This window comes from Podarcis raffonei, chromosome 18, assembly GCF_027172205.1.
Source record: "Podarcis raffonei isolate rPodRaf1 chromosome 18, rPodRaf1.pri, whole genome shotgun sequence".
Classification (NCBI taxonomy): domain Eukaryota; kingdom Metazoa; phylum Chordata; class Lepidosauria; order Squamata; family Lacertidae; genus Podarcis; species Podarcis raffonei.
Genome location: NC_070619.1, coordinates 7,297,675 through 7,312,787, shown reverse-complemented (window position 1 = coordinate 7,312,787; position 15,113 = coordinate 7,297,675). Strand labels below are relative to the sequence as shown.

At 51.0% G+C, this 15,113-nt stretch overlaps 1 protein-coding gene across 4 annotated transcripts in view; it reads right to left on the bottom strand.

Annotated features, from left to right (window-relative positions):
* Positions 1 to 4,812: 4,812 nt before the first annotated feature.
* The window catches only part of RFX2 (regulatory factor X2), a 61,143-nt gene continuing 50,842 nt past the window's right edge, over positions 4,813 to 15,113 (bottom strand). For all 4 annotated transcript variants that reach the window (XM_053372732.1, XM_053372731.1, XM_053372730.1 and 1 more), the window contains 6 exons: positions 13,364 to 13,461; positions 11,630 to 11,779; positions 9,653 to 9,861; positions 9,367 to 9,520; positions 8,343 to 8,385; positions 4,813 to 5,527 (listed from right to left, as the gene is read on the bottom strand). In XM_053372732.1, coding sequence (XP_053228707.1) covers positions 5,418 to 5,527; positions 8,343 to 8,385; positions 9,367 to 9,520; positions 9,653 to 9,861; positions 11,630 to 11,779; positions 13,364 to 13,461 — 764 coding nt within the window. In that variant the 3' untranslated portion in view covers positions 4,813 to 5,417. The remainder of the gene's footprint in view (positions 5,528 to 8,342; positions 8,386 to 9,366; positions 9,521 to 9,652; positions 9,862 to 11,629; positions 11,780 to 13,363; positions 13,462 to 15,113) is intronic.

The following is a 15,113-nucleotide window of genomic DNA, read 5'->3' as shown; positions in this document are numbered from 1 at the left end:
CCAAACAGTGGTGAACAGTGATTCCAGATATACCCACTGTTTCATAGAATTCTTCTTCAGCACAGCAGAAGGATACAGAAATGCTTCATAAACTGCAAATGAATTATTGAAACGATGACCTGCATATACATGGTAACTTGCAATAACTCAAATTATTACATACTATACGCGGGTGGCGCTGTGGGTTAAACCACAGAGCCTAGGACTTGTCGATCAGAAGGTCGGCGGTTCGAATCCCCGCGACGGGGTGAGCTCCCGTTGCTCGGTCCCTGCTCCTGCCAACCTAGCAGTTCAAAAGCACGTCAAAGTGCAAGTAGATAAATAGGTACCGCTCTGGCGGGAAGGTAAACGGCGTTTCCGTGCGCTGCTCTGGTTCGCCAGAAGCGGCTTAGTCCTGCTGGCCACATGACCCGGAAGCTGTACCCCGGCTCCCTCGGCCAATAAAGCGAGATGAGCGCCGCAACCCCAGAGCCGGCCACGACTGGACCTAATGGTCAGGGCTCCCTTTATCTTTATATACGCAAGAAACATAATGCCAATTCAATGTAAAATCGAAAGTACATACCTCATCTATACGGTGAATGGAATTGTATGACAATAGCTATGGAGCAGTGGTAATAAAAGGTATGTAACCACTGCTAGTGATGCATGTTGCAAGAAACCTAAAAAGCTGTCCCCAGGTGGTGCTCATAACCAGGAGATGGAGTTTAAAGATACAGTACAGTTTAACAGCCAGGATGAGAAAAATCAAATAAAACAATTGAGATCTTGCTGTCGTAACCGTCTCTCACAACCTCAGAAAGCTGTAAGTATGAGACAAGATTATGAAAGGCGGTTACGACATCAAGAATCTTGGTTTATCTTTATGTTCAAAACCATTGATCCGGGAGGACTCAGTTCTGAATTGGATCTCAATTGTTTTATATTGATTACCGTATTTTTTGCTCTATAAGACTCACTTTTTCCCTCCTAAAAAGTAAGGGGAAATGTGTGTGCGTCTTATGGAGCGAATGCAGGCTGCACAGCTATCACAGAAGCCAGAACAGCAAGAGGGATTGCTGCTTTTGCTGCGCAGCGATCCCTCTTGCTGTTCTGGCTTCTGAGATTCAGAATATTTTTTTTTCTTGTTTTCCTCCTCCAAAAACTAGGTGCGTCTTATGGTCTGGTGCATCTTATAGAGCGAAAAATACGGTATATTGTTTATATTGAATTGTTGTACTTGGTCCATCGTGTTGCCTTGGGTATTACCTACTCCTTACACACACCACCAACATTTTTTGGGGGGGATTTATTATTTATTTTTTAAAATTTATGAAAGGTGAAGCAGATTTGGGTAGGTCTTGAGCATTTCTATACAGTAAAATCATTGGAAATTGGATAGGCACTGTACAACCCAAGCGCTCTTGGCTTGGAGTGACTTGTCTCTCTGGAGGCTCAGATTGCTGTGAAATGTCTTGCAAGGACAAAAAAAGGGGGCACACGTTTGCGTTAAGGGGAGGCGGCGTGGTAAATGTGACGAATAAAAGTGCTTAATTTATATATTAAAAAGGGAGCTTCCAGCAGTGCTTGCCTTCGCATCCTGCATGTGATTGGCAACTGTGAAGAACAGGATGTCCCGCCTCTTTCCAGGTCTAAGCCTGGGGACCCTAAGCAATGATGCAAGACTGAAATCTGCAGCAAGCCATCAGGCTCCTTTACACGGCGAGGGGGGCTCCTCTGGCGCCACCTACTGTTGTCTTCCTGCCTTGCACCCCACAAGTCCCAATGGCACCAGTCGTGGCCACTGGGACAGGGAGTGTTCCTCTCTGGGAGTGGTTGGCACTGTGGTCTAAACCACTGAGCCTCTTGGGCTTGCCGATCAGAAGGTCGGCAGTTTGAATTCCTGCAACGGGGTGAGTTCCCATTGCTCTGTCCCAGCTCCTGCCAACTTAGCAGTTCGAAAGCACACCAGCGCAAGTAGATAAATAGGTACCACTCTGGCGGGAAGGTAAACGGCGTTTCCGTGCGCTCTGGTTTCCATTGCACCAGAAGCGGTTTAGTCCTGCTGGCCACATGACCTGGAAAGCTGTCTGCAGACAAATGCCGGCTCCCTCGGCCTGAAAGCAAGATGAGCGCCGCAACCCCATAGTCCTTTACTTTTTACCTTTACCTGTACCTCTCTGGGTACCAGAAATTGCGGCTACATAAGATGAGCGTCCCACGCTGCCTCTCTGGTGTGTGGTATTTCTCAGTCCCAGCCAGCAATTGTCCCAGGCCCAAACTAGTCCCAAACAGGGGATCGCCCCCCCCGCTAATGTCCTACCCAATACAAGGACTAGGAAAGGATACTGGTTTGCTAGCCAAATACCTCTTGGCACAACAGGGGAAATCTACAAAATCGTGAGCAGTAAGAGAAAGGGAATGGGAAGAATGGGGAGGGGGTTACAGTGGGGGCACGATAGTTCACCTTACACAATTTCAAGCATAGTCAAAACAAAATTTTTTTTCCTTCCAGTAGCACCTTAAAGACCAACTAAGTTAGTTCTTGGTATGAGCTTTCGTGTGCATGCACACTTCTTCAGATACACTGAAACAGAAGTTGCCAGATCCTTCTATATAGTGAGAAGGTGGGGAGGGGTATTACTCAGAAGGGTGGTGGGAATGGGTGATTGGCAGATAGCTGTGATGAGCCTGTTGACGACTCTTAACGACTGCAATAGGTCTTACAGGAAAAAGCAAGGGGTGAGAAGGTGAAAAATGGCTTTGTCATGTATAATGAGATAAGAATCCAATGTCTTTGTTCAGACCAGGTCTCTCCATGGTTTTAAGTTTGGTAATGAGTTGCAATTCAGCAGCTTCTCTTTCCAGTCTATTTCTGAAATTCCTTTGTAGTAAAACAGCTACTTTGAGATCTTGTATAGAATGTCCTGGGAGACTGAAGTGTTCTCCTACTGGTTTCTCTGTCTTGTGATTCTTGATGTCCGATTTATGTCCGTTTATTCTTTGGCGTAAGGTTTGGCCTGTTTGTCCAATATAGAGAGCTGAAGGACACTGTTGGCATTTGATGGCATATACAATGTTAGACGATGAGCAATTAAATAGTCCCGAGATGGTATGTGTGATGTTGTTGGGGCCAGTAATGGTGTTGTCCGGGTGTATGTGGCAGCAAAATTGGCATCTGGGTTTATTGCAGGCTCTGGTGCCAGTGTCCGTGTTACGTCTGGCTGTAGTATTATTGTGGGTTAGGAGTTGTTTAAGATTGGGTGGCTGTCTGTAGGCAATGAAAGGTCTTCCTCCCAGAGCTTGAGAAAGAGAACTATCATTGTCCAGGAGAGGTTGTTTTAAGTATAGTTACAGCAGGGGTAGGCTGGAACCCCTCCTACCAACAACCACCCTGAAATCTACGGTGAATAGGGCAGCATATAAATTGAATACAGTGGTACCTCGGGTTAAGTACTTAATTCGTTCCAGAGGTCCGTACTTAACCTGAAACTGTTCTTAGCCTGAAGCACCACTTTAGCTAATGGGGCCTCCCGCTGCCGCCGGAGCACAATTTCTGTTCTCATCCTGAAGCAAAGTTCTTAACCCAAGGTACTATTTCTGGGTTAGCGGAGTCTGTAACCTGAAGCGTATGTAACAGAGGTACCACTGTAATCTCAGTCGTCACAGCTAATGGTTAGGGACGAGTGGAGCTGTAATATGATTTCAGGAGGACCACATATTCCCTAGCTGCACATGTTGCTGTTGTCGTTTAGTTGTCCCCGACTCTTTGTGACCCCCTGGACCAGAGCACGCCAGGCCCTCCTGTCTTCCACTGCCTCCCACAGTTTGGTCAAACTCATGCTGGTAGCTTCGAGAGCACTGTCCCACCATCTCGTCCTCTGTCGTCCCCTTCTCCTTGCGCCCTCAATCTTTCCCAACACTAGGCATCGGTATTTAGTGCACAGGTCGGTTTTGTATGTAGAAAAGGTTCCATTTTTATTTCACTCACTTTCTAGTTAACTGTGCAAGTTATGGCTCCTAGCCGAAATGCATGAATTGGGAGGTTATATTGGGACGCGGGTGGCGCTGTGGGTTAAATCACAGAGCCTAGGACTTGCCAACCTAGCAGTTCGAAAGCACGTCAAAGTGCAAGTAGATAAATAGGTACTGCTCCGGCAGGAAGGTAAACGGCCTCTCCATGCACTCTGGTTTTGATGTGCTTTCGAACTGCTAGGTTGGCAGGCGCTGGGACCGAGTAACGGGAGCTCACCCCGTCGCGGGGATTCGAACCGCCGACCTTCTGATCGGCAAGTCCTAGGCTCTGTGCCTCCATGGAGAGCTGTGAGTCCAAAATGACTCCCAGGCTGCGCACCTGGTCCTTCAGGGACACAGTTACCCCATTCAGGACCAGGGAGTCCTCCACACCTGCCCGCCCCCTGTCCCCCCAAAACAGTACTTCTGTCTTGTCAGGATTCAACCTCAATCCGTTAGCCGCCATCCATCCTCCCACCGCCTCGAGGCACCTTTCTCCTCTTCAATCTCTCCTTTCTGGTCATGTGCATCTCTCTCCCCCTGCTACTCCCGGTGGGTGTTGCCTTTTCAAGACAGGACCGACCGCAACCAAAGAGTGCCCTGCCCTCTGCTCAGCTGCCAAGACCCTCACTTTAAAAACTGCACAATGCCCAGCTTTGATGCATTAAGCCTGAGCTGGTTGCGGGACCCCTGAGAACGACACCTGTCTCGCTTGCAGCACCTCGGTGTGCAGAATGGGGGCGCAACACGCACCCGGCCGGCGGGGCGGGCGAAATCCCTTCCACCATGGAGCAGTTTAAAAGAAGAACCACAACAGGCTGTGTGCCACATTGTAAATTTATTTGGCAAGTAGGGGGAAGCACGGGGGGGGGCAGATCAGAGGCCCCCCCAACTTCTGCCTCCCCACGAGGCGCAGTGGAAAGGAAAGGGGTCTTTCGGGGGGGCAAGCAGAGCTGCATCACAGTGGTAATCTAGGGAACCCTAGAGGAGATGGCTGGGTTTGGGGCTGTCACGGCCAGCCAAGCACCCGGTCTCTGCGGGTTCTGCAATCCATTCAAAGAGTCAGTTAAGGCCAAGAGCACAAGGATACGAGGGAGAGGGGGACTGAGAGAGAGACAGACAGACAGACAGAAAGCTCCACGTTCAGGGCAGAAGGGGCCAGGCACCCCCCCATCGGAAGGGAAAAGCCGGCCGCTGATTCCCTTTGCCGCAACTGGGCCAGCTTCTGCCCACGCAACTGACCAGGCAGCCGCCAGGGACGCCGTCTGCGAAGACAAGTAAACGTTAAGAGGAGCTAAGAGGCACTCGGATTGTGGAGGAGGTGGAAACCCAGCCTTTGGGGGTTTCCAGAAAGCTTTGGAAACTTTTGCTTCCGGAGTTGGAAGGCGACGGGAGTTGGGTGTCTCCCGCCGTGCCAACTCTGATTAGATCTCTTGCAGCGAGGGGCCGGGATCGCTGCGTTCACGCTTCACGAGGGGCTCGCCGGCGCACCGGGAATCCGCCTCCGCCTCGCTGCCCAGGTCGCTGATGTCGTCTGCAGGGAGAGAAGAGAGACGGAAGTCACAGGGCTGTGTGCAGCAGGAGTTGCGGCTCGGAGCAGACCCACCGGAATGAATGGACACGGCTGACTTTGGTTCACTCGTTCTAGCAGGTTCGCTCCGAGTTAAGCGTAGCTGAATATAGAAGCCACAGGGTCCAGGCTGCAAGACCCTGCAGCTGCCATCCCCCCCCCCTTTTCTCCAACCAGCCACCATGTGATGGCCTGGGAATCTGATTCAGAGGCTGAACCGGAGGAACCCCAGCCTGCGCAGGAGTCCTCGCCTCCAGGGCCGGCTGAACTGGGGCAGGGCCTTGATTCTGAGGTGCCTGCACCTGTGCCGGATCCTCAGGAGCAGGCACCAGTGAATCCACTCTGGCTCCGGAGGTGGTTGAGGACTCAGTGCCTACAGGTGAGTCTCCCCCTGGGCCCAGTAACCCTCCAGCCTCTCCTGAGCTGCAGAAGCTCAGGGCAGAGGCGAAGGGAACTGGTTTCTCCCAGGAGGAGTGCTTGCCTTAAGGCCAGGAGAGGCGGGTCTCCTGGGGGCCAGGACTGCCCCTGGCCTCAGAGAAGATAAAGGCCAGTCAGCCCGGTCCCAGGTTGCGGGAGCAACGTCGTTGAATACCTGCTTCTGCCCGGACCCAGACCTGTCCTTCCAGAGTTCCCGTCCCCGCCCGGCTTCCTGCTTCGGACCCCGCCTTGCTCTTTGTGAACTGTTTCCAGACTCGTGACCCAGGACAGGACTTTGACCACACCAACGGTAACCTTCCCCCCGGGACCAGCACACACCAATGACCCAACGCCCCCCCCAAACGGTTTATCAACATATCGTTTTCTGCAAGTGCCTATAATCCATGTACTGTGAATTGAGAAGCAACGCATTGGAGAACCAACAGCTAATCCACTTTTTGTTGTGACCGGGACGCATCCTGGCAATAGTTACTATGCTTTGATGGATTGGTTGTTTGTCCAGCAATTGCTGAGGGTTGGACTCTACAACCCCACAATTCTATATGCTATTGTGCCTGACATTATGGCGGTTGTCCGTCAAGGGCACCACAGTTCTTGTGAGCTGCTTTGAGCTCAGCCTTTGTTGCTGCAGAAGCGGGATAAAAAGGTAAAGGGACTCCTGACCATTAGGTCCAGTCGTGGCCGACTCTGGGGTTGCGACGCTCATCTCGCTTTACTGGCCGAGGGAGCCGGTGTACAGCTTCCGGGTCATGTGGCCAGCATGACTGAGCCGCTTCTGGCGAACCAGAGCAGCGCACGGAAACGCCGTTTCCCTTCCCGCCGGAGTGGTACCTATTTATCTACTTGCACTTTGACGTGTTTTCGAACTGCTAGGTTGGCAGGAGCAGGGACCGAGCAACGGGAGCTCACCCCGTCGCGGGGATTCGAACCGCCGACCTTCCGATCGGCAAGCCCTAGGCTCTGTGGTTTAACCCACTAAATTTTTCTGTTTTACCATTTCAAATAAACATTGGTTTAGACCACAGCGCCACCCGCTCCTAAGCTGAACCCATATAACTCGTAGCAAACTCATTTTTTTCTCAGATGGTTTAGAAGAGTTTGGATTTGTTATCCCACTTTAACCTTACCCTAAGGAGTCTCAAAGCGGCCGTCACGGGGATTCGAACCGCCGACCTTCTGATAAGCAAGCCCTAGGCTCAGTGGTTTAACCCACAGCGCCACCCGCAAATATTTAATCAACTCAATGGTTATTTAATCAAATCAATGGTTCCTCTTCATCCTGGAGAAGAGTGACTAGTGGGGTGCCACAGGGTTCTGTCTTGGGCCCGGTCTTATTCAACATCTTTATCAACGACTTGCATGATGGACTCAAGGGCATCCTGATCAAATTTGCAGATGACACCAAACTGGGAGGGGTGGCTAACACCCCAGAGGACAGGATCACACTTCAAAACGACCTTGACAGATTAGAGAACTGGGCCAAAACAAACAAGATGAATTTTAACAGGGAGAAATGTAAAGTATTGCACTTGGGCAAAAAAAATGAGAGGCACAAATACAAGATGGGTGACACCTGGCTTGAGAGCAGTACATGTGAAAAGGATCTAGGAGTCTTGGTTGACCACAAACTTGACATGAGCCAACAGTGTGACGCGGCAGCTAAAAAAGCCAATGCAATTCTGGGCTGCATCAATAGGAGTATAGCATCTAGATCAAGGGAAGTAATAGTGCCACTGTATTCTGCTCCGGTCAGACCTCACCTGGAGTACTGTGTCCAGTTCTGGGCACCACAGTTCAAGAAGGACACTGACAAACTGGAACGTGTCCAGAGGAGGGCAACCAAAATGGTCAAAGGCCTGGAAACGATGCCTTATGAGGAACGGCTAAGGGAGCTGGGCATGTTTAGCCTGGAGAAGAGGAGGCTAAGTGGTGATATGATAGCCATGTTCAACTATATAAAAGGATGTCACATAGAGGAGGGAGAAAGGTTGTTTTCTGCTGCTCCAGAGAAGCGGACACGGAGCAATGGATCCAAACTACAAGAAAGAAGATTCCACCTAAACATTAGGAAGAACTTCCTGACAGTAAGAGCTGTTCGACAGTGGAATTTGCTGCCAAGGAGTGTGGTGGAGTCTCCTTCTTTGGAGGTCTTTAAGCAGAGGCTTGACAACCATATGTCAGGAGTGCTCTGATGGTGTTTCCTGCTTGGCAGGGGGTTGGACTCGATGGCCCTTGTGGTCTCTTCCAACTCTATGATTCTATGATTCAGCCCCAACCCCCTCCCTACCTGGCCCATGACCGGAAGGAGCAAAGAGAAGAGAAGATCTGAGGCAAGAAATACCTTTATCGAGCAAGGCTGGAGACATGGAGGCCAGGTCACTGAACTGCAAGAGAAAATGGGCGGGGGGCATTTGGTTGTGAGCGAATCTGGAGAACGCCCCCCCCTGCTCATCAATTCCCCACTGCTCCCTTGTTAACACCCCCCCCCCCATACTGTGGAGCGTCCAAAGCTGCTCGTGGGTCAAAGTTCTTGACCCTGTGACAAACACCCTGTGACAAACACCTTTTTTTACCTAAAAAAGGTAAAGGACCCCTGGACGGTTAAGTCCAGTCAAAGGTGACTATGGTGTTGCGGCGCTCATCTTGCTTTCAGGCCGAGGGAGCCGGCGTTTGTCCGCAGACGGCTTTCCGGGTCATGTGGCCAGCAGGACAAAAACCACTTCTGGTGCAATGGGACACTTTGATGGAAACCAGAGCGCACGGAAACACCGTTTACCTTCCTGCCACAGTGGTGCCTATTTATCTACTTGCACTTGCGTGCTTTCGAACTGCTAGGTTGGCAGGAGCTGGGACAGAGCAACGGGACCTCACCCCGTTGTGGGGATTTGAACCGCCGACCTTCCGATCAGCAAGCCTAAGCTGAACCCATATAACTCATAGCAAACTCATTTTTTTTCTCAGATGGTTTAGAAGAGTTTGGATTTGATATCCCGCTTTAACACTACCCTAAGGAGTCTCAAAGCGGCTAACAATCTCCTTTCCCTTCCTCCCCCACAACAAACACTCTGTGAGGTGAGTGAGGCTGGGAGACTTCAGAGAAGTGTGACTAGCCCAGTAGCACCAGCAGCTGCATGTGGAGGAGCGGGGAAGCGAACCCGGTTCACCAGATTACGAGTCTACCGCTCTTAACCACTACACCACACTGGCTCCCAGAAACTTCAGCTGGTGCAGGATTCAGCGGGCAGGTTGCTCACCGGGGCAAGGCAGTTCAAGCCTATTGCAACGACCCTCTGGGTTTGCACAGCCCTGTGGGTGCACCTTCCTAGTCTTTGGCTCCTTTCGGAGGAGGCTCATCCCACCCTCACCTCTCCCATCACGGCGATGGGCGTCTCCCCCGTCGCTTGAGCCACGCGATGCTCCACCAGGTAGAACATGTACTCATCGTACAGCAGGCGGATCAGGTGAAAGGAGCCGAAGCTGGCAGCGCTGCGCAGGGTGAGGTCTCGGATCACCATGGAGCTGTCGAGGGACAACACACACACACACACAAAACCCGCTATCAACGCGATGCAGAGTTAACTTGCTGCAGCACGCAGGGGGTCAGAAGGAAAGCGGCTGGGGTTTTGACCCCGGGTGGCAACAGGGCCTGACCTGTAGAAGGACCACTTCAGCAAGAACTGCCGGGCTGCCTTTGGGAAGCCGGCTCCTCCCTTGTGATGCTTCAGGACCTGGGTCACCACGTTGTCCAGCCAGCTGGCCCACTGGTCCAAAGAGCTCTGCTGCTGCAGGGTCAGTTTGAAATCCTGCTCCAGTTTCTGCACCAGGCCCTCCTCGCACTGGCACACCCACGAGGCTTGCTCCTGGACCGGCGAAAGAGAGGGAGAGAGAGAGAGAAAGAAAGAAAGGTGTACATATACAGTCATACCTCGGATTGAAGTTGCTTCAGGTTGAGCGCTTTCAGGTCGCGATCCGCAGTGACCCGGAAGTAGCGGAACACGTTACTTCCGGGTTTCGCCGCTCACGCAGACGGTCAAAATGACGCCACGCGCATGCGCAGAAGCGGCGAATTGCAACCCACACAGACGCGGGTTGCGTTTGCTTCAGGATGCGAACGGGGCTCCGGAACGGATCCCGTTCGTATCCAGAGGTACCACTGTAATAACTAATAAACTTTTACGTGTATCCCGCCCTCCCCAGCCGAGACCGGGCTCAGGGCGGCGAACATCAAATATAAACATTGATTTAAAATCAAACAATACTTAAATCACCTCTTAAAAACAAGTCAGGGTAAAAATTAAAATCTGAATAAGATGGCTCTCTGCAGGATTTGGGCTGGGAACCGTAAATGCTCATCAGGAAGTCCCGGAAGACTTCCGGGCACAGCACTAGTCGCATTGCGCAAAAGGATGTGTGGCCAATGTTGGAGGGCCAGCTGTCATGGATGCCTTTTTTAGCTGAGATGATGATGATTTATTGAATTTATATACTGCCCTATACCCAGGAGTCGCAGGGCAGTTCACAGAATAAAACCAAGATATAAAGCCACAAAATACATAATAAAAATGAAAACAACCCAATAGCCCCCTCCCCACAAAAAAACCAAGTTTTAAAAGGATGTCAATCAGACCAATCAAAGGCATGGTTAAAAAGGAAAGAGGCGGTCCCTGAGGTATTGCGGTCCTGAGTCATTTAAGGCTTTATGGGTCAGAACCAGCACTTTGAATTGGGCCCGGCAACTCATTGGTAGCCAATGCAATTCTGGGCTGCATCAATAGGAGTATAGCATCTAGATCAAGGGAAGTAATAGTGCCACTGTATTCTGCTCTGGTCAGACCTCACCTGGAGTACTGTGTCCAGTTCTGGGCGCCACAGTTCAAGAAGGACACTGACAAACTGGAACGTGTCCAGAGGAGGGCAACCAAAATGGTCAAAGGCCTGGAAACGATGCCTTATGAGGAACGGCTAAGGGAGCTGGGCATGTTTAGCCTGGAGAAGAGGAGGTTAAGGGGTGATATGATAGCCATGTTCGAATATATAAAAGGATGTCACATAGAGGAGGGAGAAAGGTTGTTTTCTGCTGCTCCAGAGAAGCGGACACGGAGCAATGGATCCAAACTACTAGAAAGAAGATTAGGAAGAACTTCCTGACAGTAAGAGCTGTTCGACAGTGGAATTTGCTGCCAAGGAGTGTGGTGGAGTCTCCTTCTTTGGAGGTCTTTAAGCAGAGGCTTGACAACCATATGTCAGGAGTGCTCTGATGGTGTTTCCTGCTTGGCAGGGGGTTGGACTCGATGGCCCTTGTGGTCTCTTCCAACTCTATGATTCTATGATTCAGTGCAGTTGGACCAGGATCAGGGTAATATGCTGAAACCGTCTTGCCTGGATTCCGACCGCTGAATTCTGCACCGGCTGAAGTTTCTGAATAGTCTTCAGAGGCAGCCCTACGTATAACGCATTGCAGTAATCTAACCTTGAGGTTACCAGAGCATAGACGAGTTAGGCTATCCCTGTCCAGATAGGGGCGTAGCTGGGCCACCGGCCGAAGCTGATGGAAGGCACTCTGTGCCACTGAGACCACCTGAGCCTCGAGCGACTATGGTTCTATGATGCTGCGATGCTCCGGCTCACCTGGACGTTAGCAAAATCCACCCGGTTGAGGTCGCTGAGCATCTGGTTGATCTGCGAGGTGTTCTGGAGGACGGCGCGAGCCGCCTGCGCCAGGTGGTTGAGGGAGGTGTACCTGCGGAGAGTCTGTGCAAAGGCGCTCACGACACCCACCTGGTGTGTCCGAGAGGTGGTGACAGGGATTGGGGACGAAAGAGAGGGGGAGAGGGAGAGAGAGAAACAAAAAGTGAGGTTAAACTCGGAGAACGTGAAGCAGAGAGCGGATGAAATGCAAGAGATGTGGGGTTGTGCTTCATTTATTTATTAAATTTATACAAAGGTCAATATAAAAATGGGACGCAGGTGGCGCTGTGGGTTAAACCACAGAGCCTAGGACTTGCCCATCAGAAGGCCGGCGGTTCGAATCCCCGCAATGATGGGGTGAGCTCCCATTGCTCAGTCCCTGCTCCTGCCAACCTAGCAGTTCGAAAGCACCTCAAAGTGCAAGTAGATAAATAGGTACCGCTCCAGCGGGAAGGTAAACGGCATTTTCGTGCGCTGCTCTGGTTCGCCAGAAGCGGCTTTGTCATGCTGGCCACATGACCCGGAAGCTGTACGCCGGCTCCCTCGGCCAGTAAAGCGAGATGAGCACCGCAACCCCAGAGTCGTCCACAACTGGACTTAACGGTCAGGGGTCCCTTTACCTTTACCTTAAATATAAAAATACTGGGGGACACACGCGGGTGGTGCTGTGGTCTAAACCACAGAGCCTCTTGGGCTTGCCTATCAGAAGGTCGGCGGTTCGAATCCCTGTGACGGTGTGAGCTCCTGTTGCTCTGTCCCAGCTCCTGCCAACCTGGCAGTTCAAAAACACGCCAAAAGTGCAAGTAGATAAATAGGCACCGCTGTGGCAGGAAGGTAAACTGTTTTCTTTTTGAAACTTTGAAAAAAAGTTTTTCTTAAAAAAGGAAATATGTGCTGCCGGAAAATCCGCTTTCAAAAACCCCTGTCAATTGCCAGGGGTTTGGATAACTGAGGCTAGGCTGTGAGGACCCAGGGATCGGTTCCAAACGCAGCTGTCCCAAAGCTGTTCAGACTGTATTAATAATGATAATAATAATGATAATAATAATAATAATAATAATAATAATAATATATTATTTGTATCCCGCCCATCTGGCTGGGTTTCCCCAGCCACTCTGGGCGGCTTCCACAGAAACCAAAAATACAGTAAAATATCACACGTTAAAAACTTCCCTGAACAGGGCTGCCTTAAGATGTCTTCTGAATGTCAGGTAGTTGTTTATCGCTTTGACATCTGCTGGAAGGGCGTTCCACAGGGCGGGCGCCACTACCGAGAAGGCCCTCTGCCTGGTTCCCTGTATCTTTGCTTCTCGCAATGAGGGAACCGCCAGAAGGCCCTCGGCGCTGGACCTCAGTGTCTGGGCTGGACGATAGGGGTGGAGACGCTCCTTCAGGTATCCTGGGTTGAGGCTGTTTAGGGCTTTCAAGGTCAGCACCAACACTTTGAATTGTGCTCAGAAACGTCCTGGGAGCCAATGTAGGTCTTTCAAGACCAGTGTTATGTGGTGTCGGGGGCCGCCCCCAGTCCCCAGTCTAGCTGCCGCATTCTGGATTAGTTGTAGTTTCCGGGTCACCTTCAAAGGTAGCCCCACGTAGAGCGCGTGGCAGTAGTCTAAGCGGGAGATAACTAGAGCAGGAAGGAAAGGGATGTAAATTGCTGCACCCGCTGCTTACCTTTGTCTGGACGATCTGCTGGGGGAAGTCGCTCATGGCGTTTATTAGCCAGCCTTCCAAACTTTTGGCGAAGTTGCGGATGGCCTGGGTCAACGTGCCTGCGGGGACAAAGCGAGATCTAGACAGAACATCCTCGTCAGGCTGGCAAAACCTTCACAGCACCCCACATCCCCCCCCCTCTTTAAATTCTAAAGTTTCACCCAAGAAAGCAAAATCTGCAGAAGATCAACGATTAGCAAGGGAGGAAACGAGGCCAAGGTGCTGCCAGTGAAGTCACAAGAGAAGAATAAGAGATATAGAATCCTTCTGAATAATGCGGGTGGGGGGGTGAACTTTAATTCAGCCGAAGAATATGAAAATGCAATCAAGTAGATACTAAAATGCAGTAAATTCATTGCCACGTATTGTGGGGTTACCAGATGTCCCCGTTTCCCGGGAACAGTCCCTGGATTTGCGAATAAGTCTCCGGACAAATTCCATCCCCAGAATGTCCCCGGATTTCATCTAATGTCCCCGGGAAACGCAGCAGTGGCAGTCTCAGCAGCCCGGAGCAGTTGGCTCTGGCCGGCCTCAGGAGCTGCTCAGAAGTCCCCATATGACGGTGGTTCAAGGGCTCTCAGATGCAGCTTCCGGGCTGCCGCCACCTTCCCGGACCCCAGCAACTAAGCTGGGAAGGGAGGCTTCACGCTGCCTTTCGGAGCTTGCGTGCAAGCAGGAGGAGGAAGGGGTCTCTCAGTAAGGCAACGGGAAGCCTCCCTTCCCAGCTGAGGGATCTCCGCCCCCTCCTGCTTGCGCACAAGTAGGAATGGGATTGGGGCTGCGCCGCTGCTCTCGGCCCTCCTTCTCCGCCTTCCATGCCTGACCCACCGCACACCGCTTCCCCGCCACCAAAGAACCAACAACTCAGGGCTCATGGAGAAAGGAGATAGATGCTTTGGAGGAAGGGGAAACATGGCGGTTGAGGTCAGGGCGGTGGCAGCCCGTCTGCCACCGCCATCGCTGCAGCATCAACGTCCCAAACGTGTAGTATTTATTTATTTATGCCTACGGGACCGCCTCTCCTGGCATGTCCCACAGAGGAACTTACGGTCTTCAAACAAAAACATCTTGGAGGTCCCAGGCCACAGAGAGGTTAGGCTGGCCTCAGCCAGAGCCAGGGCCTTTTCGGCTGTGACTCCGATCTGGTGGAACGCTCTGTCCCAAGAGACTAGGGCCCTGCGGGACTTGACATCTTTCCGCAGGGCCTGCAAGACGGAGCTGTTCCACCAGGCCTTTGGCCAGGGCACAGCCTGACTCCCTCCTTTGGCAATCTTCACAGAACTCTAGCCCGATTGGTTGCCATCAGTTTGATTTGAATTAATTTTATAATGAATGATTTTATAATGTGGCATTATTTTATTGCTGTTAGCTGCCCTGAGCCCAGCTTCAGCTGGGGGGGGGGCGGGATATAAATAAAATTATTATTATTATTATTATTATTATTATTATTATTATTAGTGTCCCCGGATTCATTGAAAAAAATCTGGTAAACTTATGTATTGGCCATTGAACTGAACAGGTAAGCCTGTTTGGTTTTTTTTTTAGTATTTTAGCAATTGCATCTGTTTAGGCTACATTTTTGGTATTCTCAGGCTGGATTAAACCCTGGAATAGGGATTAATCCATTCATTCCTTTGCAAAAAGGAAAAGAGAAAATCACTGGCAGCATTTAACTTCTTTGCACAGCGCTATGGACTTTGCTCCCAGAAGA